The sequence below is a fragment of the Rattus norvegicus genome, chromosome 18 (assembly GCF_021556685.1).
Source record: "Rattus norvegicus strain SHRSP/BbbUtx chromosome 18, alternate assembly SHRSP_T2T, whole genome shotgun sequence".
In the NCBI taxonomy this organism is placed as follows: Eukaryota; Metazoa; Chordata; class Mammalia; order Rodentia; family Muridae; genus Rattus; species Rattus norvegicus.
Window position 1 is genome coordinate 50,961,558 of NC_141551.1, and position 23,032 is coordinate 50,984,589.

Below are 23,032 nucleotides of genomic sequence, written 5' to 3' on the forward strand. Positions count from 1 at the left end.
ATTTACAGATAATTATAGAGGACATTATGAAACCCATCTACCAGCTGCTGCGGCAGTCTCCTCACTCAGGTCTTCAGGTCCTGAACATCATGGGTAGCCTGCCTGTGGAATGGGGGCAGGAAGGTTGGGACTCACTCCATTCTTCAGGTATACAAGCTCTTTGACCTTGTGTAAGCAAGTTTATAAAATTCCTGCCAATGAAGAGTAGTATTTCCTTGGCATCTGTGATGGAGATTAAATCATGTTAAATCCGTGAACGTATTCAACAATGTTAAGCAGGTACTGAGTCGAGGTGCATTACAGAAAATGGATAGTGTAGTGGTGGAGGGGAAAAAACTCTTGTAAACAAAGAAGCAAACCCATGAGTTGTAGCTAATCTTGTGGAAGAAAATCACTCCTGCAAAGAGAGAGGATTTAACATTAGGTCTGAGGATTCAAGAAAACCCTGCTGAGAAAGGACATTAATTTTATGTGTTTTCCAAAGAAAGTACGCTTGTGTGCTTGTAGTGCAGTGAACTGCATGTGGCAGGAGGAAGGCCTCCTAGGAGATCACATGGAACCAACTCCTTTGGCTAGCTGACCGTCACTGGGAACAGGATCCCACAATAGTTTGGGCCTGGACTCAAATCCTACCCTCTCAGTTTATTAAATTCATTACACCGAGAAAATCACAATGTCTTCATGCCCCCTTCTCTGACTGCAGAGGACTGGGGCATTCTCAAATATTTATATAGAAAACATTCAGACAAGGAGAGAAAGAAAGTAAGCATTGACTAATGTGAGGTACTATCCGTGAGTACCGATAAAAAGTTCTGCATGCGAGCTCTGTAGTGTTCTGAATTCCTGTATCAAGAGAGAAAATGGTGGGATGGATTATGATTGGAAGGCTACCAAGAAGTCCAAAATCGGTCAAGGTTGACTAAACTGTCTACGGAGGGTTGTGGGAAAACAGAAAGGAGATGAACAGGATATTTATCAAGAGTCATAGCAAGTATGGCGCCATCCCTTTGGTCACTTACTTGCCTGTGAGTTGTTGGCCTTTACACTCCTTCAGTAGATGCTGGGAATTTACTTCCTATTTATATTATTTTCTTACTAGTGTGTGGAATGTGTCACTATCATCTAAACGACCGATTTGTAGTGATTCTAGTATTGTCAGACATATGAGAAAAAGTAGATGTAAAATTACTATTTGTGCATATGTTTATAAAGTTATGAGTAGCTGTATGACATGTTCTCCCAAATTGCAGTATTACATCCAAACTAAAATATTTGCTTCAGGAAGAAGGGAGAGGCTCGGATGATAAATAGTAAAGAAAATGTCACATTGACAGAAAGAAGCTTGGAAGGTTCCAGAGGGCTCTTATCTATAGTACAAAAGAGTTTAAACAGAGTTTCTGACAGAGACTCTACCCCTGCCCACTGTAAGTAACACCTCATCCATCCTCCTGTTAGTAACCAAGTAACAACTCATTGTATCAGCAATTGGAATATGGGTTAAATGTCTACTTTGGTCTGTCTTGGGTTCCCTTTCTTGGTTGTGAAGACACATGTGCCCCAGGAAGAGTCAGTCATACAAGATGAATACACTGAGAAGGTCTAAAAGAATTTTTCTATAGTGCCTGGTTGTGGCTTGAGGTGAAATATACCAAACCAGGCAAGGCTAGGGGGAAGACTCAGCATGAAGAGCACTGACCATGGAAATGTGAGGACCTGATTTGGGTCCACAGAGTCCATGTTACATCAGACACGATTGCATACATTTGTAACCCCAGCTCTCTATCAAGATGAGAGGCAGAGACAGAAGTCCCTTGAAGCTTATGGAGCAGCTAGCTTGCTATACACAGTGACAAACAGCAGAAGACCTTATCTCAATGCGACATCTATAAGGTATGCTTAGCTTTGAAGCTCACCCTGTCACCAAAGTGAATCAGAATTAATTCAGACGTCTGCCATTACCTACAGACACTCCACATTGACACTCAAAGGGTATTTTGCGATTAGAATTGGTTCTGAAGACAACATTCTTGGTTCTGAAAGTGAAGGAGAGGCAGTTATAGCCCAAAGGAGGTCCGTCCAATCACAGATTGGCACCTGATGTAACCAGGACAGCTAGCTGCAAAGGGGTTAGAATTACCAAACGACACATATTTGTTAGAAAGGGCTTGAATATTAGTCATAGCAATTTGAAGACAAAGCAGAATTTCTTTAGTGAGATATTCTCTTCAAAGGCTTTAACATGGGTATGCCCAAGGAAATGGTCCTTTTCTTAGAAAATCTTATCTCTGCAGAGCTGAAGGAAATACCCATTTCCACTAATGCTTTAGCTCCCATTTTTGCTGACAGCTACAAGACAAAACAAGGGCATCCTGCAAGAGCAGAATTCCCTTCCCTTCCTCTTTTGTTATACTTGTTTTTTTTTTTTTTTTTTTTTAAGGTCGCATGGGATCTGACAGCTTTCTTCAACTCCTAAAGCATTTCTTCAGGAAAATGAAAAGCAGAATAAGACAAAAAGAGAGAAATGCCTATGAGCCCTTGGCAGGTGAGACCTGCTCCCTGGTTCTGTGGTCAAGGTCTGCTTGCTCCCCAAGTAGATAAAGCTCAGAATGAGAATGGAGGTTATGCTTTCTCCACGGTCTCTGTGACAGTTCAGCTAACGAATGCAAACACTCAGCACAGTCCATTAATTGGACAGTAGCTGATTCGAATCATTGAGATGTATTATAGACAATGTCAAGCATTTTAAGCTTATGGACTGCACACACATAATTCATCTCATTGTAGTCTCTTGCCATGCAGAATAGGAGATGGGTGCCTTCCTCACTATATCCTAGGTAGCTAGGAACGACATTTTGACAGTCGACACCATTTTGCCCTCATATAAGTTCATTTTTTGAGCTCAGTAGATAATGAAAAGATTCTATCACTCAACTGAATTTTCTAATGACAGCCCAAGGCAAAAGCCAGGTTACTCCCACCCTGAAACTCATCAGCCTTTCTGTAGATCCCATCCCAAAGCTGCCTTCAGTTTGTGTATCTCAGCTTTCTCCTGCTGGCAGATATCTGCCAAGAACTTCCTCACCTGCCCTCTCTAACAAGGCTCAAGCTGCACCAAGATCAAAGGAAAACAAGAAACTAACAGAGGCTCTGGATTCCAGGAATAATAAGGGTTTGTTCCACAGCATTTTCTATGAGGATAAAAATGTTCTCCTTCTGCTTCCAATATGATAGTAACTAGACACATATGACTCCTGGGTCATTAAATATTGGTAGTTTGGTCATGGATCTGAATTCTGAAATAATTTCTTTAATGGACCAGATTTGAAATGTTAATAACTTCCTGTGTCTAACAGCTGTGAGATGCACAGATACAATGTCTCTTAGAAGGCTGAAGAGTATGAATACCTTCATGGAATTTCCCAGGCCTAAATGTCTCCTAGGAATTCCTTCATACTATACCTTGATCAAAAAGAACATTGGTGATCTCAAAGATTGAGGACACTGTTTTTTTTTGTATGTTTGTTTTTTAAAACAGCTTACTTATATATTTTTGTCCTAATGTTAGGTTTGGGGTTAGAGCTTGAAATTATGTGACTTTAATGATCCCCAATATTAGATTGTTGAAGGTATCAGCACATTAAAATTCCACATCACTGTTGAATGTAACAAATTTTCACTGTCATATCACTGTAATTGTGCTGCCTATATTAAAAATTTAGGGAAACACTTTGCAGTTTCACATCTGGACACATAAGACAATAATTCAAAATGAGCCAATCTCCTGCCACCAACCTGATCTGGCCAAAACTGAGTTTGATACAGCTCAGTGCTACATGGCCTGGCATGTATGTGAGAACAAGACTAACTCCCCAGGAAGCAAATGTTAAATTTAGATAGTGTGTTTTTAAAGACAGTAATTTCTTTCGTGGCCCTTGCCCTTGTTTGACTGTGATGGCAGTCATGATATTGAGGATAAGACACTGAAGATCCTGAACCTGTTCTCCATGCTTGAATTCACAGTTCATGATAAACACAAGAAGAAATATCATCCTTTTCCTTCTGGCTGATTTTGGTTTTCCTGGTTTCAAAATCTGCCGTTTCCCCCTGAGTGGGGTTACAGCTGAGAGCCACAGTACCCAGCTTGAAAACAAAGTGTTATTGTATGCACTGAAAATACACAAGCTATTGTTTTACACACTGGTTCTTCTCTCTTTTAGGAAAATGCTTGCCTGCTTCTGGACCTTTTTTGTAAGAGGAGTGCTGTCTTCATCAGCCCTTGGTCTAACAACAAAAACACTTTCAACAACGAATAGCAGTTCAGATATGTCTGCTAACATATCTCAGCCTAGTTAGTCTACATAGAATATTATAAGGCAATGATGCTTTATGAACAGTCCAGAGCACTGATTATTTTGCTAATTATAAATTGACATTTAACCAAATATATTGGTTTTATTTTTATGGTTTCCTCTCTCAGCTGATGTGAAGCCCAGTTTTTATTAATATTGAAGATCTCCATTGTACTGACACTTTAGAAGTAACATGGAACTTAACACATGATCCCTGAGATTGCAAATTTCACTATCATGTCAATTTGCTGTATGTATTCTTTTTTCTATTAATAGGAAAGGAGCTCTCTCAGACACTTCACTATTCTCCCCCCTTCTGGGAGACTGACAGCATCAGAAGTTGGTGAAGGAAACAGGGTGGCCCAGCTTTGTGTTGAAGTCTGTCCAGACACATACCCATGACACATCCTGTAAATGGTTAATTTCTGTTTCTTCCTTTGAGAAATGGGGATAATCATAATCTCCAGTTTACACGGCTACTGTAATAATATATGTCAATGATTTTAAGATTCCATATTATATTCTGTATATTAACAATCTTCACAGTGATAAATATTACTATGTACATTATATATTGATATTCATCATAATATATTAATCCTTCCTCACCACAAATAAATAGCTTCTTAGCTAGTAGTACAATTTCATGAGCCCCTCCTTCCTTGATGCTGGGATTTAGGATGGCTTAATTTTGTGCAGGGCTTGTGTATCTGGTCCCAATTGCTGTGAGTCCATGTGAGCATCAACACTATTCTGTCTAACAAATACAGTTTTACTCCACACATACTCTAGCTCGACTCTTACGGTCATTCTAGCCCCTCTTGCACAATAATTCTGGGACTTGGGGGAAAAGCAATACATACGATGCATGATATGACTGTCCCACTCAGAGAGGAGTATTGCACAATCGTTTTCTCTCTGTAAGTTGACTAGCAGTGGGTCTATGTAGTCGACATCTATTGTAGACAGTGGGTTCTCTGGCTGGAGTTGTGCAATGCAGAAATCCACGTGAATAAGGATAAGAACCTGAGGGGCAGAGTAGCATTGTCTCCACTTAGCAGAACAACAGTATCAGGGTCTTCCCTATGGCCTATGGCACGAGTTGGCCATGGAGTTTTGCCCCAGTTAGCACTATCGTGCATGAGTTCCATCTTGTGGAGAAGCCTTTAAATGCAGCTGGAAAGTGGTTGGTAACAGCAGTATCACCAGCGTCATTATTGTACCAGTGTGTATATATTGCCAGAACAGTGGTTATTATAGTTTGGTTTAGTTATAAGTTTATTTTAAAGAAGGCCTGGACTCACAGCACAGCAGTATCGGCCTCACTAACAGGCTCTGTTTTCAGCTCCTGCTTGCTGCCTTTCAAGTTCTATTTTACCTTCCTTGAATGTAAATCCCTTCAGTGGCCATCCGACCCTGTGAACAGAAAATATTTATTGCTGGTCCTAAGACTAGTATTAGTCTATGTAAGCCCCACCATCTGGTTAAGGCTGGTTAAGGTTAAGTTTAAAATAAATTTGGCTATTGGTTTGGTGATGGGTAAGACTGTTGAATTTCTTCCCTGGTAGAGCTCACAGAAGCTTCCAGCACTACGAAACCTAGCCAGGAAGGAAGACACTTTCAGATCAGTACCAGTTTGATTTCTCTATGTCAAATACGTGGTGGTTCAGCAATAATGGCTTATGGGGTTATGGGGGCTACCCGAAAGACATGGCAAAAGCCTGTAATGTTGATGTGTCTATGGGATTGTTGATCAAAATCTCGAAAAACCTTTTTGCCAATATTTTTATAACACTGACAGAGCTCATGTTATATATTTTCTGACATGCATGTATAAATTTTATCTCAATTTGCAATTCAAGAAATAGCATTGCTACAAATGTCATAGGTATAGTGAATTTTTTTTATTAAAGTGAGTTAACTTTGGGGAGGTTTAGGTCTTGGCTGCCGAAGTTCATGGTGAACTTCTCGAAGTAGAGGACCGGCCTCATGGCAGAGCCTTAACCAGCTGGTGGGGCTTACATAGACTAAAACTAGGCTTAGGACCAGCAATAAATACTTTCTGTTCACAGAGTCAGATGGCCAGGAAAGGATTTACATTGAGGGATGTGAAATGGAAGTTGAAAGGCTGCAAGCAGGAGCTGTAAACAGAGACTGTTAGTGCGGCTGATGCTGATATGCGATGAGTTCAGGCCGTCTTTAAAATAAACATATAGCTTCAGCTAGGAAAGGAAGGAAGACAGTGTAGAGTGGAAATGCATCAGTGTTCCAAACAAAGGGGAGCACATGAAAGAGTACTCTTCCAGCTGCCCACTGGGGTCATCCCACAGCTCTACAACCTGATCTAAAATTCTGTCCTTCTAAACCTTAAACCTGCTCATAAACCTGGTCAATACTTAATAGTGAGCAGCTACCAATTTCAGTTTATGCGTCTTCATATGACATGGACTTGTCCTATTTAGAATATGGAGAAGCATTCTGCCTTCAGAATCGACACTCTCGCTCATACTGAGCCAATTGTCTTATTAAAAATAATGGAATCAGCTAGATTAAAAACACAAAACCCATCCAAATGCCTGAGGAGCTACTGAGGCAACCATGTCTTGAAGGGTAAAAGTCCTTAGGAGAAGGAAATCTCATTATGATGAACGTGACATTGTGTCTTGTTTCCCCCTTTGAGATATGTGCCAATTTACAGGCAATAAAATTCTACAAAAGTAAGTCGATTATATACACAAAATTCATGCTGCTGGCTACCCTTGAGGGAAATGTCATCAGGAAGACCACAAAAGGTGCTTTTATAGGATAGGCTTATTTTATTTCCTAAGTGGGAATAGAGTTACATAACTAATCCATGTGTTATTTTTACTTCAAAATTTCATATACATAAAACATATCCCTCCACATTTCTCCTTAGCATAATAGGGCAGAGGAAAGGGGAAAGAGATTCCAAACAGTTCCTATTCAGAAAGATGTCCCATCTCATATCACAAGTTTATTCTGCAGTGACTTCCTCTAAAAGTAAAGGCAGGCTGCTTCTCACACCCATTTCAGGCAGCTGCTATTCCCAGGTGGTGACAAAACTCTCCAGGGCCAAAAGCTTCCTGAGTGTAATTAGGGGCTCTCAATCCTTCAAAACTACTAAGGAAAACCGTAAGCATTGAAACAAGGTATATATCCTCATTCTAGAAGAAATTTGTAACAGAATATGAAAAAGGCATGGTTTGGGCAGGAGGGTAAATGAAGACACAGGGAATTCATTTGCTTACAGAATTATGGTTTACAAGGTCCTTTCACTCATGACTATGTATACTTATGCTTTTATACATATACATATGCATCATACACATATACATATATATCTTATACATATACATATATGCACATATGCTAGGTTATAAACATTAGGAAGAAGCCAAGCATAGATAGAATGAGCCTAGGGAAAGCTATGGGATGAGAATTGAATTTATAAAGAGACACAATTTGTAAATCAAAAATTGTAAGAAGTGAACAAAATGTAGTATAGAATAAAGTATAAGAGAAAAAAATTCAGTTAGTACTATTGTAACTTTAATGTAAAACTCCTCATGAAGTACAGTGTTCCATGAGAAAAGGGCAGACAGCCATGAGTTCACACAGTAGGTTCACTGTGCTTTCTGACATTAAAGCAATGCTTCTTTCATGGCCGTATCAACAAAATGTGGAAAGAAGGGCCTTGATAAAAAGAATTTCCACGGGGCAATTGCTTTTTAACTGGGCACATACCTTTGCGGCACTTAGAATTTCTTAAACCAAATCTTGCTTAATACATAATGCTTTAACTAAGAGGGTGTGAAGCCTCTAGCTTAGACTCATGGGACAGTTGCATCACCCTGTTCCATTGTAAGAAGGAAGAATGTCAGATAATAACAAATACCTAGGAAAAACCATATAATACCTAGTATTTCAAATACTTACTACTAGCCCCCAAGGTATTCAACATATAACTGAGAAAATATATATTAAATTTGGCAAAAATCTTGAGCTGGGTCTAAAAAAATGTAACAAGGTCACCTGTGCCGAAAGCTTTTCTTTGAAAAGAGAAAAATGAAAAAAAGAAAAAAGACAAAGCAAAACTGATACACTGAGAATATTATAAAATCCAATATTGAATTTCCTTAGGTGCGAACAACAAAGCTATGCTTTCTCCTGTTCAATGGTAAACGCCTAAGCACCTATATTGCACAGGACGTATCCCATACATAATAAATAAAGTATAAGACAGGGCCTGTGCCCACAAAGGGAGAGAGTTCATCGCTAATTTCTTAATTGAAAGGTCTCATATCAAAAGAATATTCTTATATTTCAGCTATGAGACCCTGTTTATATTTCTGTGACTTTTGCTATTGCTATAAGAAATCACTTGACAGGTGGGAGGGTGGGTGGTAAAAAAAAAAAAAAAGAAATCACTTGACAATAGAAACAAGATAACGAAGGCTTTATTTTAACTCCTAGTCTAAGGATACATTTCATTGTGGCAGGGAAGACAGGAGGGTAGAATGGCTCATCACATTACATTCATGGTCAGGAAGCAAATAGAGGGAAATGCTGGTTTTCGGCTCACTTTCTCCATCCTTCATCCTCTGTGTGTGTGTGTGTGTGTGTGTGTGTGTGTGTGTGTGTGAGAGAGAGAGAGAGAGAGAGAGAGAGAGAGAGAGAGAGAGAGATCCTTTGTACCTGTGGAGTTCAGCAAACACTTTTTCAGGAATGTGTTCTCTCCTTCCTCATTGTTTGAAGCAGGATTTCTTTTGTTCTTCTGTTCTCCTGCCACCTACTCCAGGCTATCTGATACTTGAGTTTCCAGCCAGTTCTCCTGTTTCTGGCCAGTTACCATCAGAGTGCTGAGGCTACAGATGCTTGGCACTGCATCTGACCTCTGTGTGAATTCCAAGGACTGAGTTTCAGTCATCAAGCTCTCGAGGCAAGTGTTTTTACCCAGTGAGCCATCTTACAGGCCCCCATTGTCAGGAACCGACCTCATAGATTGTCAACATGTTTTCAAGTGAGTCTAAACCAGGTGAGTTGGCCAAGATTAGGCATCTTTCATCTATTACTTTGTAACTCGACATGTAAACATATCATTTTTGAATAGCACTCTACCACATTCTCTAAATTCTCATTCTCATTTCACAACACAAAATATATTTACTCTATAGCTGTAAGTCCTTATAGCCCTTAACCATGGTGAATTAGTTATAGGAAGACAGCTTACTTCTACTCAGACAGGAGACAATGGGAGACACACAGAGTTCATTAATCCAACCAGACATACTTCTTTACCTTGCTCTTGCTGGAATACTTCAGCCTAGCTCCTGACTCTGTGCTCTGGGGTCAGTGCTCTTAATTACACTTCCTTCTGCATGAGAAGTAAGCTAGTTTTGCATTTTGAGACATACTGAGTGCTGTGTGCTGATAAACCAGTTCTTCACTGTAGCACTGCTTGCCACTGTCTTAGGGTTTCTATTGTTGTAGTAAAACACCATTACCAAAAGCTACTTAGGGAGGAAAGGATTTATTCTTGTCTCAAACTACTGAGTCATACTCCATTATTTGAAAGAAGTCAAGGGAGAAGGAGGCAGGAACTGAAGCAGAGACCGTAGAGGAATGCCTTTTATTTGCTAGCTCCCTATGGACTGCTCAGTCTGCTTTCTTATATATTCAAGTATATAAATGTCACCTCTCCAGGAGTAGCACTACTGACAATGAGCTGTGCCCTCCCACATCCATCCATCCGTCCGTCCATCAATCCATCTATCTATCTGTCAGTCAGTCAGTCAGTCAGTCAGTCAGTCAGTTAGCCAGCCAGCCAGCCAGCCAGTCACCCAGTCACCCAGTCAGTCAGTCAGTCAGTCAGTCAGTCAAAGGAAGGAAGGAAGGAAGGAAGGAAGGAAGGAAGGAAGGAAGGAAGGAAGAAAGCCCTATAGACCAATTTAATGGAGGCATCTTCTCAATTAAGATTTCTTCTTCTAAAGCTCAGTCCTTCATAGAAGATGAAACAAAATACTCACAGGAGGTAGAGGGTAAGAGGGACTTTGGAGAAAGAGAGGAGTGGGAAGGGAAAAAGGGGAGGGGCAGCATCAGGAATGGGAGGAGACTGGGATGATATACAGAAGGTCAGGAGATTGAACAGAGGTATGTAGCAATGGGGATGGAGAACTGGGGTAGCCATCAGAAAGTTCCAGACTCCAGGAAAGCAAGAGGTTCCCAGACCCTACAGGGATGAGATTAGCTGAAATACTCATAAAGGGGAGGGAGAACGTGTAGAGACCATATCCAGAGGTTAGACAAGGCCCCTGGTTGGGGGATGGGGCCACCTGTTCATCTCCAAATTTTTAATCCAGACTTACTCCTGTCTAACGAAAATATAGGGACCAAGTATGGAGCAGAGACTGAAGGAAAGGCCATCCAGAGACTGCCCCACGTGGGGATCCATCTCATATACAGACACCAAACCCAGACACTATTGCAGATGCCAGGAAGTGCTTGCTGACAGGAGCCAGATATAGCTGTCTCCTGAGAGGCTCTGCCAAAGCCTGACAAAGACACATGGGGATGCTCACAGCCAACCATTAGACTGAGCATGGGGACCCCAATGGAGGAGTTAGGGGAAGGACTGAAGAAGCTGAAGGGATTTGCAATCCCCTAGGAAGAACAGCAATATCAATCAACCAGACCTCGCAGAGCTCCCAAGAACTAAACCACCAACCAAAGATTACACATGGTAGGACCTATGGATCCGGCTGCATATGTAACAGAGGATGGCATTGTCTGGCATCAATAGGAGGAGAGGCTTTTGGTCCTGCGAAGGCTCAATGCCCCAGTGCAAGGGAATGCCAGGGCGGTGAGGTGGGAGTGGTTAGGTGGAGGGACACCCTCATAGAAGCAGGGGGAGAGGGTATGGGATAGGGTGTTTATAGAGGAGAAACTGGGAAAGGGAATAACATTTGAAATGTAAATAAGTAAAATATCTAATAAAAAAGATTTCTTCTCAGAGGACTCTCTCTTGTGCTAAGTTGACACAAAAAACTAGGCACAGCCCAGTCATATGGAGAAGCTTGAAAATATCAAGGCAAGTAAGTTCCATCTCCTTTTTTCTCAACAACCAACCCTTCCTTTAGGTCGTCTATGTTATCTTTTTTCATCTGGCTCTCATCAGGAAGATATTTGGGAAATTTTGTCTAGGTCACCTGATTCACTTTCTCCTTTACACAGCAGATGGTAACAATGCTGTTAAATCATATATTAAAACAAAATGATTAATTTCCCTCAGTGTCCCTTAAGGCTTCATTGTCCTCAGAAGTTCTCATAAGTCCTCAGGAGCCACTAGACTTCTTCCTACAGTTGTTCAAGGAACTTTAGATGTTCACTCCCTCCATCTCAGAATCCTTCCATCTTTTCCTTACTATCTGGCCCAGATAAACTTCTAGATGGTTCTATATTTGTCATAGCAGCAATACATCCCCAGTGCCACACTCTGCGTTAGGTGGCTTCTGCTGTGGAGCAAATGGCCCTTCCCTTTGTGCTTGGACACAATAATCAAATGTCCCCCATCTGGATAAGTTACTTCATTTGTCTTTAAAATGTGCTATTGAGGAAAATAGTTAAGCCATTACAGAAAGGTTGTGTAGCTATCCACTGGGTGAAAATATGAAATTAACTAGGGACAGGTATTGAGTTTATTGTACAATAGTAACATCATGTGCTTTCCTTGAAAAGCTCTATGTTGGCAAAGTATGTAGCTGCCTTCTTTTTCTTTTTGTCTTCTACCTCCTCCTCCTCTTCCTCTTCCTCCTCCTCTTCTTCTTCTTCACCACAGAATTTGAAAGGCTTGTTTATTTCCTCATGAACATAAGCTACATACACATACAAGGCAGAGAACATAGTATAATACATGGGTTAAAATTTGATCTGTACTTACACAGACATGGTGTTGTGGATATGAAAGAGAGTCAATATATATATTTTTTAAAACGTTAGTGGACACCTGACCAAATCCTTCTGAAGACTTAGCAATCAGAAGTGCAAAGATAATAAAAGTGCAGCAAACCACTGAATGTCCATGTGAAATCCAATACCCTCTGAAGGAGAGCCATGAGCACAGTAAGAATTAAATGTGAAATGTGTTCCTTTCTCAAGTTCTGTTATCTCACATACTTTTATTTCTTTATTGATGACTGTAATTCAGAAAGTCGTGGTGATGTTCCTCATAGATCCCTGTGTTTGCACAATTGCTACTTCGATGTTTGTGGAGGATTGCAGAAGTCCTATGAGCTCGAGGGGAATGGCTGAAGATAAGCATTATGGGTAATAGCATGGCCCTGCCTCTAGCCTATTGTTTCTCTGCTAAGCCTCTAGCATGGTTGTTTTTCACCACCTAGCGAAATCTACATGTTATTATTCAGTGATTTTTATATGGGGAGGGAAGGATGGAAGGAAGGTGGGGGTAGAGAGAGAGGGAACACAAAGTTAACCAACAAACTGTTTTGTAAGAAAAGGAGAGTGAACCCAATTGAATTTGCAGTCAGGGCAGAAACCCACGGAATACGGATGCTTGTTAATAGATTAGTATAAATAAAGAGAAAATTTACACTCTGCTCTGGAATAATGAGAAAGGTTAATTGATAGTAAGACCTAGCAAAGGCTCTAAGGTGTAAAAATGTAAATTCATTTGAAAGACTCATATATGAAGAGACAATGTCTGCACAGTTTCCCTGCACGAAAACAACCTCCCAGCAAAGTCTTTTCCCAGGTTTGACCAATAAAGCATGCAGAAGCCAGTGCAGCTGTAGTGAGAGAGGGCACAGCTATGTCTTTAGCTGGGAGCAGCATTTGGAATCATCATGCATAGAGGGCTGCCTTTGCAGACGTACAGAATTTAAGTCCAAGAGAATTGAGCAGGCCTGCATAAAGGTTCAGACGGCTGTTAAATGCAGGCATCATGTGGCAGGTTTGGGTTTCCCTCATGGAGTCCCTGAGTGCCCCGAGCAGAAATCTGTAAAGGTGAAGTTTAAGTTACAGAGGAAAGCCTATAATATTAGCAATGTTAGAAATGTGAAACATCTGTTGCAGGGGGAAAAATTGTTGATACCAAGGGAGCAGCCGAATACAGGCTATGTGTCGTGCAGTCAGCAGAGCTAATGGGTGGGGGCAACCCTAACTGAAGCCCATGGATTGTACCATAAGCCATACATTCTGAACATGGAAATACAGGGTGTGATGTTTACATTACTATGTTTTGATTATATTGATTTAGTTTTTCTTGATACCCCTCTATTTTCCCACTTTAGACTTGGAATGTGTATTAGTTAGAGTTTCTATTACTGTAACAAAACATAACCAAAGCACCTTCTAATAATGTTTATACTCAAACCTAAATGGGATGTCTCCGTCAAATCTCAGGCTCCCCCCAACCCAGAGCTCAGGGAACCCTGTGGCATAGATGTCAGAAGGAGTTTAAGAGCCAAAGGAGGTGATGGATACCAAGAAACAATGACCTTTGAATCAACACAAGCAAAGCTTATACAAACTCAGAGACGGAAGCATTATTCACAGGGTCCTCATTATTCACATGAGCTCTGCACTGGGTCCTTTGCATACATGTTGCAGCTTCCAATTAAGTAATTTTATGGGAGGGACTCCTGCATGTGTAGATGAGTGGGTCCCTGACTCTTGTCCCTTCCATTGGGCTCTTTCTCTTTTGTTGGCTTGGCTTGCCCACCTTTGATGTAGTAAAACATCATTTTTGGTTTTATCTTACTATATTTTATTTTATTGTATTTTAAATAAAATGAATGAATAAATGAATGAAAACCTACCACTAAGGTAAAGATTAACAACTGAACTGTCATTTATGCATGTTGGGAGAGGGAAAATTAGTTTTTTTCAATGGAGTGACACTGGGTATAACAATCACTGAAGAGCAGACCTCATATTCAGGACCAATGGGTATCGCTGTCTTATGTTAGACAGACTAACTCATTTGCATCCAGTCTTTTCACACGAACAGACATTTTGTGTGTATCTCACACCTGTTATTCCCAAATAAAACTCGTGATTAAAAGATAAACAAAGCTTTTTTGTCATAAAAATCTATAGCCTAGGTCAACAAGCAACCTAGATACATAATTATCTTTCTACTAGAGATTATTTCTGTGTTTTTCACAGGGGCACACAGCTTTGTTAAGTCCTGTAATTTCTATGAAAAGAGAGAGTGAAAGGATGCTCCTACTTCTGAAGTTTATAGTCAAAGGGGTCTTGAAAAGTGAGAAGTTGCTCATCTCCGTTCTCATTTCCTCTTTGCGGTCCCTCTTCCTCCTCTTCTAGACTCATAAATCTTCCCTCTCAGCTTCCGTTTCCAACTCTTGTTATTGCTTCCCTGGACTCTGTCATCCCTTGCCTTTCCTTGACCCATTGCTTCCCTGATAAAAACAATCGCTTTTGCAGTAAGCTAAAACTCTCTTTAAAGCAAGGTGTCCAGCTCTGAAATTCCAGGCAGACCTTCCCTCCAACCTGATTTCCACCTTGCCCGCACTTTACATCCCCAGGTAGCCACTCTATTGGCTAGATTCGGAGTATCTTATACGTCAGTATTGCCACTACACCTGCCATTCACCTCGCTCACTTTCATGTGCAGCACAGTACCCAAGATACAATCGCTAATAGAAGTCTCATCGCTACCATCCAAATCTAGAAGGAGTGGTTTTGTTCTATCCAAATACCAGATTGCCACCTTTGTTCACCCACTCTCGACTCCCATTCAGTTATCTGTCAGCTGGCATTTCTTACTGACCTGTTTTAGTTGACTAAAATTGTGCTATGTAATTCTCAACCAACAAATTTTATTAGGGAGAATGTGGGAGTGATGGAGATCAGGGAGGGAGGGGCCAACGAAACTGGAATCATGCCCTTCAATTCTTGGTGAAAACCAGAAACTGTAACTAAATCATCTCCAAGTGGTAACCTCTTCAGATGTGTTTCTCCTTTTCCTAATCTCAAAAGCCAGTGCAAACTATTAAATTCAACAATTACAAGAAGAAGAACTGAAAACAGCATAGCCTTGGGCAAGAAGTGAGCATCCTCACACTGTGTCCTCATTAGTGGGGATAAATGTGTCATCGCCGGCTAACCCATTCTGTTTCCTTTATTTGTGTATTAATTAGAAAGAGAATACAGTGGTAGCATGAGTCTGTATGACATGCAATTCTTTAGCTTCAAAAAACAGTGTTAAAAATGCAATTTAGGGTTTAATTGAAAAGGCATATTTTAGTAGCACCCTCTGTTCTGTGTTTGTACATGGCCACAGGTCATCCATTCTGCCTTTGGAGCACGAGAAGCTAGTAGAACTCCAGGCTTGTCTGAGAGTTGTAGAGCAGATGGGGAAGAGAAATTTTTCAGGAAGAAAATAGATTTCCAGCGTTTGTGAGAAAGTGCTGTGTGTTGTGTGTGTGCGCGCGCGTGCATGTGTGTGTTTACATGGACGTGTGTTTTTATGTTTAAGGCAGTAGAGGAAGCCCTGAGACGTGTGCTGTTGACATGGTACACAAATGACAAGAAATTAAATGCCCCTGACCCATAAATGAAAGGCAAAACATCCCCCAAACCCAAGGTGCTTCTGAGGAATGGCAAAGCTTTCCTTGGAAGTTTGAGTGACTATACTGATAGTATGTAAAGAAACTGTTCACCACGGCTTTCTCTCCCAGATGATGCTCCCCTACAGAAACAAACGGCTTTTACCGTGGTGAACTAAACTTGTCTCTGTGAGCACCTCTTTCAACATAAACTCTGCCTTGTTATTCAGCTGTTTGCAATAACCTATCTCAGTCCTCAAATATATATAAAAAGCAGGGCTGAACCTATAGCTTCTCTAGCAGAGAACCTAGCCCACCTGATCCTAGTTTTCCTATATCTCCCTGTGTCTGTCTTCATTCTCTTGCTCCCCCACTACATCACTTTCCAAAATCACACTGGATTCGGCAATGTGTGTGTGTGCCTCTGTGTCTGTGCTTGTGTGGGCATATCTCTCTCTCTCTTTCTCTCTCTCTCTCTCTCTCTCTCTCTCTCTCTCTCTCTCTCTGTGTGTGTGTGTGTGTATGTGTGTAGTCTGTGTCTGTGTGTCTGTGTATGTGCCTATGTGTTTTGAGCTTTTCATACATGTTTTCGAGGCCGTTTCTCAACTTTGATTTTCACCTAGCCTGCTCAGAGCTAACACAAGCAGATAGGAGCCCCAGATGTGAGATGATGCTGTTGCATAGTGGCTCTGCAAGGAAAATGGAGGACTTCCTGCAAATGGGGAAAATGCCTATTCCTGGTTCAGAAAGTAAAGACACCCTAACATAAGTAAATAAATAAATAAATAAATAAATAAATAAATAAATAAATAAATAAATAGACCTGATTCTTAGGGCAATGAGAAGCTGAGTATAAGTAAATGGTTCTGAAATAGTACAAGTTGAAACATCGCTGAGACATAGGAGAAAATACAAGCCATTTGCCCATCAGCCCACAGCCTTTCCCTATGCCTACCAAGCTCTGAATTAGATAGTTCAAGAGCTTTTCACTTTTCTTGAATGGATGTCTAGGTATGAAAGGCAATAGACGAAATAGGACTCTCCTTTTATAACAGACATCTTTACAAAGTTAAAAATAAGATGAAATGTGAAATAGTGTTTTGTGTGGCACAACACAGTGGAAACTAAATGCTTGTTAGGCTTAAATATTTTAAAAACATGAAGTGAAGGATAAGATATAGTTTCCAAATGGATATTGCCACTTTTAAAGAAAGAAACAAAGATGTTTAACTACATAGACTTGCAATCCAATCTGTACAAAGTGAAGGTTTTCAAATGGAAGACATCTTTATATTCATATGATGTTTATATAGGTAGGTAAAACCAGGTGAACAGTTTTTTGTGTCGAAGACCTCTCAGTTAAGAGTAGAAAGAACCTACTTTCCCTTACTCATTTTGTAGACCTTAAAGCTGGTGCTGTTGGCCATCTGTAAATCCAGTCTACATAAGCCTCAAGATTTCAGCCCAAAAGACATTTTCAGTGATGTGCTGCAATTGTTAAGGCTATTCTTCAAAGTGCTTAACCTGTGTTCATGGTGTCTTTGGTACAACTCCTCTTTCAGATTAGTTATCAGTGTGAGAGCTGGCATATTAAATCAAAAATAAATGTAAAGCTGGAGGGGAAGAGATTTTTTTTTCCTCCCTAGAAAATTATAGCTATTAGTGATCCTTGGCCATGGCGGTTTCACCTTATGCACTCACTCTCCACCCCACTTCTGCCTAAGGTGTTTTAATTTGATCTTTGTTCTACACACTGCTCAAACAATGAAGCCCTCTAGAGATGGCAATAATCGGGATATAAAGGAGAGGCATCTGCAGGCAGACGGAGCACTTACTGTCCTTGTATCTGAAGAAAAGAAATGCAGATCAAAGTGCACTGTTAATCCTTCATGTTTTCTCTCCTTTGAAATCCACCTTTACAAGAAAGACACCATGTCTTATAGGTATTATTTTTAGATAAAACATTTATTTGGAATTATAAATGTTAAAACAAACCCTATTGCCCAATGCCAGAGAAATAATTTGCCATCAAACTAGCTTCATTTAAATCAAGCATTTGGATACCAAAGATTTTTTTCTTGAAAAAGGTATTATAATCATTTATAGACTATATGCTATAAAAATAAAAGCTAACCAATAATATGGCCCCATTCCTTTTAAATCAAGACTTGAAAGTCTAGAAGAATCTGCTCTAGAAGCTATAGGATATTAAACAAAATCCCTAGTACCAGACAGGGGATATCCCTTCATGATTTGGTGGTGATGGAGACCCCTAAGTCTGCAAAATAATAGAGACTTTTGTTGTTCCTCTTAATTGGCCACCAACTAGACGAAAGAACCTATTGCAGAAAACAAGACATACCACCATGCCGGATGTACAGAAACTAACCGGAACTGAGCTGTAAGCTTCCTCACTGCTTCAATATCTTGGGAGTTATTGTGCCGGCTGCTGGGAGAGAAAAGGATGAGTGTTTTTCCCCAGCTGTGAATACTAAGACCTACCAATCCAACCTGTTAAACAAAATTGACCATGGGAGCAACAGTGTCACTAATCTTATGAGGATAACTGAGTGATCTCTATTGGTTTTGAGACCGGCTCCACAGGAGGGAATCCATGGCTGGTACTGTAAACTTGAGGGGAAAAAACATGTCAAAGGGGAATTGCTAGCCTGAACTGAGTGCTGTTATTTAGCTAAATTGATTTAGCCTGAGCTGCCTTCAAGATATTTATGCTTATACCCATAGATAAACATTACCCTCAGCCTTAATCAGAAACCTTCTTTATTTCAGTGAACAGCGGTGAGTGCATAGGTTCACGGCTCTATAAAGTACTGAGAATAAGTGAGAGATGATTGTTTAGCTCATCTATACACAAGACATATACACAACTCCCTACAATGCTTAAGGAACATTACGGAAGAGAGTGGAAAAATATAAGATTTGGAAGATATGGAGAGCGGCTAATGACATGCCATCTTCATGGCAAGACAGTCATTGTAGCTATGAACTCAGAGTCTCTGAGGATGACTTCAATGGGCCTGCACAGAAATGGGCCTGTTCATGCTGAGCAATGGATGGAGAAGGGACCCAATGGGCCCTCCCCTCATGACTGAACTGTTCGCTACTGATAGATTCAGGGAGAAGAGAAATCATTGCCTTCAGTTGTGTAGCCACAGACGAGCCCACCAGGATCCAATGGCCACATGAATATTCCTGGTTATGCTAAATGGGTCACAAAACCTAACCAAAAGTCATGATTCCAGGAAAGGGACTGGTAGGGAGTGGGAGTGAGGGGGTAGATAGGGGTAGAGGGGAGATAGAGGATGGGGAAAGAAATCAGAATACACATACGCATACACACACACACACACATACCACATACATACACACAATTGTCAAAGAATGAAATTAAGCATATAAAAACTAATATCTTACAAAGTTAAAGAGCATTAGAAAAACAACTACCATGTCGTCATTTCTCTTTACTTCTCCAGTCTCTCTGAAGCAAGAGGCCAGCATGAATCACATTCACACTTAATGACTGAATAACTAGAAGGAACTCTGCTGCCCTGGCTCTTTTCTTGAAGCAAACAGCTTTATGGACATCATAATCACCAAAAGTGTCTCTTCCTCTCCTGTCTGTCAATCTGTTTTCTCCTGGGCTGCTTCTGTGTCAGTGCTTAGGTTCAAAGATACTGATCTGGAAATCATTAAGCTAGAATGTATCTGGCCTTCTTCCCCTCCATTGGTGGGATATTGAAGAAATCCCAGAGGTTTGCTAAAATAATCTCATGGGCTACAGAAGAAACAGCATGCCTTTCAGCTAAGGCGTGAGAACAGAGAGACTCTGTGAGTGTTTTAGGCGACTCTGCTACAAAACATGGAAAAAGCAGGTTGGGAAGTTCTGTTACCTTGCAAATGGTTCTGCAGTCTGAATGATAGTATTAACAGGCAGAAGGAGGAATCAGGACTTCAGTAGAAAATAGGAGTAGAAGACAGCAATGAATTATCATTCCATTGGGCACTTAAGGTTCAGTGAAGTCTCAAATTTGTTGGGAGAAGATCAATTCCTGAGTGTGCATTGTTGACATGGGCATGGCCATGTCAAGGACCTCAATGCCTCAGAAGCCAAGGACTTGCCCAGGTCAGGCTCAGATGAATGCTAATGCTCTCTCCTGATCCAACAAGTACAGATATTTATTGCATGATTGACCTTTACAATGAGTGAATTCAAAATCTTTCAGCTGTAGCTTTCCCCTCTTGGATGACTACAATCTGAGACTATTTCTCTATGTAGACCTCCCACCAAAATTAGCTAGCCCCTCTTCCTCATCCATGCTGTCTATAATAAACACACTGATTTGTCAGCAGCCACTGCATCTCCGTCATAGGAGGTAGTCCACCCAGCCTCAGGTTTTCAGTATGTGTGTCTACCATAGTTATTCATTCTGTTGCCCCTAATATTTAAATTGTACAGGGTATGGTAGGAATTCTCCCAGGTTGTGGAATAAAATTATGGGAAGAGTCATGACAAAATACATTTTCCTATAGCCCCTCCCATGAAATATTCTTGATCAAAAAGAATCAAGCCTGAACCTGGTAAAACAATGACAGAAATAAAGTAAAACCTTGGAGATCTCAAGATTATTATCAAAATGAGATGGTAGTGTGTTGGTTATACTTTTGTCAAGTTAACACAAGTTGGAATATTCTAGAAAGGGGAAACATCAATTGAGAGAAGGATCGCCATTATATGGGCCTGTGGGCATGTATATGGGACATTTTTAAAATTAATGATTAATGTGGGAAGGCCCAGGTCCTTGTTGGCAGTGCCACCCCTAGGAATGTGGTCCCATGTAGTGATAGTTAACCAGCTTTGTGCTCCCAATGGAGCCCATGCATGTCACCCGCCCAAGAGCTATCTGGATTCATGAATCACACACACACACACACACACACACACACACACACACACACACACACACCAGTTAACTGGCTAGGCACTTCTAATCCTTCCTGTAGCTAACACTCTCCTCTGGTATTCTGGAGTTAACATCCTTTAAAATTTACATTTCATCTCTGCTACCCCAGATCCAATCAGGGAAGCAGCCACTATAAACCCACTTATATGAATTCTTCCATGGCTGTTCTGTCTTGTGTCCCTCTTCCTTCTCCTCTCTCTTCCAGGCCTGGGAATCCTAAAAGTCTCACCTCCTGTTTATCCTGCCCAGCCATAAGCTACTGGCATCTTTATTTACCAATCGAAACTAGCTGGGGCAGGTTCCCTCACTGTCTTATGTGCAGACATTTGTGTAAGCAGTTTCGGGGACCAAAATTAACATTATAACACAAGCAGCATTAAGCCAAACCCACTTCAGTCCTGAGGTGTATAAAACTGAAGCTGCACAAATGTTGCTTTTGGTTAGAGTGCTTATGATGGTAAGAGAAAGCAAGTTAGGACAGGGATGAAGAAATCAGAAAAGTGTTACTTGCAAGAATGTAGAAAGCATCACAATTTTAGTTTATAAACAAATAACTGGGGGTGGGGGAGACAAGTAGAAAGAAAAGCCTTCAGATTAAAAGAAACATGAAAAATGAATAAATTATAATATATGGACATTATTCATATTTTGATTAAAATATAGTGTATAATAATTTATGGGCAGTCAAAACATTGAACCATTGACCAGATGGTTGATAACATTAAAAACTTCTTTTAGTTGTACTGTAGCTATTGATTGTACTTTGGTACTTGGTCTGAAGGTTTGTGCCTAGCCTTGTTTCGTCTTTTTTCCCATGTTTGTTTGACAACCCTGGGAGGCCCACTCTTTTCTAGAGAGAAATGAACGATCAATGCATCTGGCAGAGAGGGAAGTAGGAGGACTGGGAAAAGTGGAGAAAGAAGAGGTTGGTAATGGCTAGGGAGAATGGCGGGAGGGGAAGCTGCTGTTGGAATTGTATGAGAGAAGAATAAATTAAAATAATAACAGCAAAGTGCTTGTCTATTGGGAATCCATATGGACTGTTATGATGGGAACCAGAAATCTAAGATTTGCTTAAAATGAGTTAATAGTGATAATGGCGGGACGAGGGTAAGAGATGTTGAGACAGACGTGGCTGTGAACTGATGGGTGGGTAAAAGACGCATAGGATCTCATGGAACTTGACTAATCTATGTGACTGTCCACTCACACGAAGTCTCTTTCTGTATATATGCTCATGTGTACATATGTACATATGTGCATGTATGTGTGAATGTGTGTACATGTGTGTGTTCATGTATGTGTGAACATGCATGCATTTATATATAATGTGTGTGCATGTATATACATGCAGTGCATTTATTTGTGTTTGTATGTGTGCACTCATGTGCATTCATGCGTGTATGAGTGTGTGTGTGTGAGTTCACGTGTCTGTCTATGAAAAAATACCATGATGATCGAAATTTTATTATTTATTGGCTTCATTCTTCTCTGAACACTGAAGTCAAGCAGGTATATGCCTTGACACTTAGGTAGCGTTTCCAGAAATGTACTTAGCACATGAAAAACGCATCTCAAATTCCTCAAGACACATTAAAATACAGCAGACCTAGGAGCAAGTCCACCCATTTTCTACCAGCTTTAAACAGCTCAGCTACTTTTGCTCAACCCAGAGACCTGGGGATAGTCCATCATACTCGTGCCTCTTCTGAGCCCCTCATTTAGTTCATTATCATGACATCTCTCCAATACGTATCACAGTAAAATCGAACCCATCCTCTTTGTCTCCTCCACAGTCTTGAATGCCCTGTCTCTTACAGACCAGTATTTTATCTTTCTTATTCTACTTGCATTAAATACTGCTTTTGACATTATTACATTCTACAGAAGTGAACTGCTTTATGCTTTAAAAAAGCACACAGTATTTCTGCTTTATTTAAAATAAAAAAATATAGGAACCATGAATACTCTATCCTACAAGGCCATATTCACCTCTCAGCTATAGCTGTCACTCCGGGGTAGCTCAAAGAACTACTGTTATGTAGAAACACCAAGTTTACTCATGTCAGGGAACTTTTACCCTGTGCTGTTTCTA

At 40.5% G+C, this 23,032-nt stretch overlaps 1 protein-coding gene across 4 annotated transcripts in view; it reads left to right on the forward strand.

Annotated features, from left to right (window-relative positions):
• LOC147999799 (uncharacterized) overlaps positions 1–8,423 on the forward strand; it is a 63,438-nt gene extending 55,015 nt beyond the window's left edge. The window contains exons 2-3 of one of the 4 annotated variants that reach the window (XR_015642966.1): positions 2,438–2,542; positions 4,218–8,423. Coding sequence is in view for 1 of the 4 variants with exons in the window: in XM_087593684.1 (XP_087449810.1) it covers positions 2,438–2,542; positions 4,218–4,252 (140 nt within the window). In the remaining 3 variants the exon portion in view is untranslated. The remainder of the gene's footprint in view (positions 1–2,437; positions 2,543–4,217) is intronic. The other 3 variants (XR_015642965.1, XR_015642967.1, XM_087593684.1) reach the window with 3 other exon arrangements.
• The last annotated feature ends 14,609 nt before the right edge of the window (positions 8,424–23,032 follow it).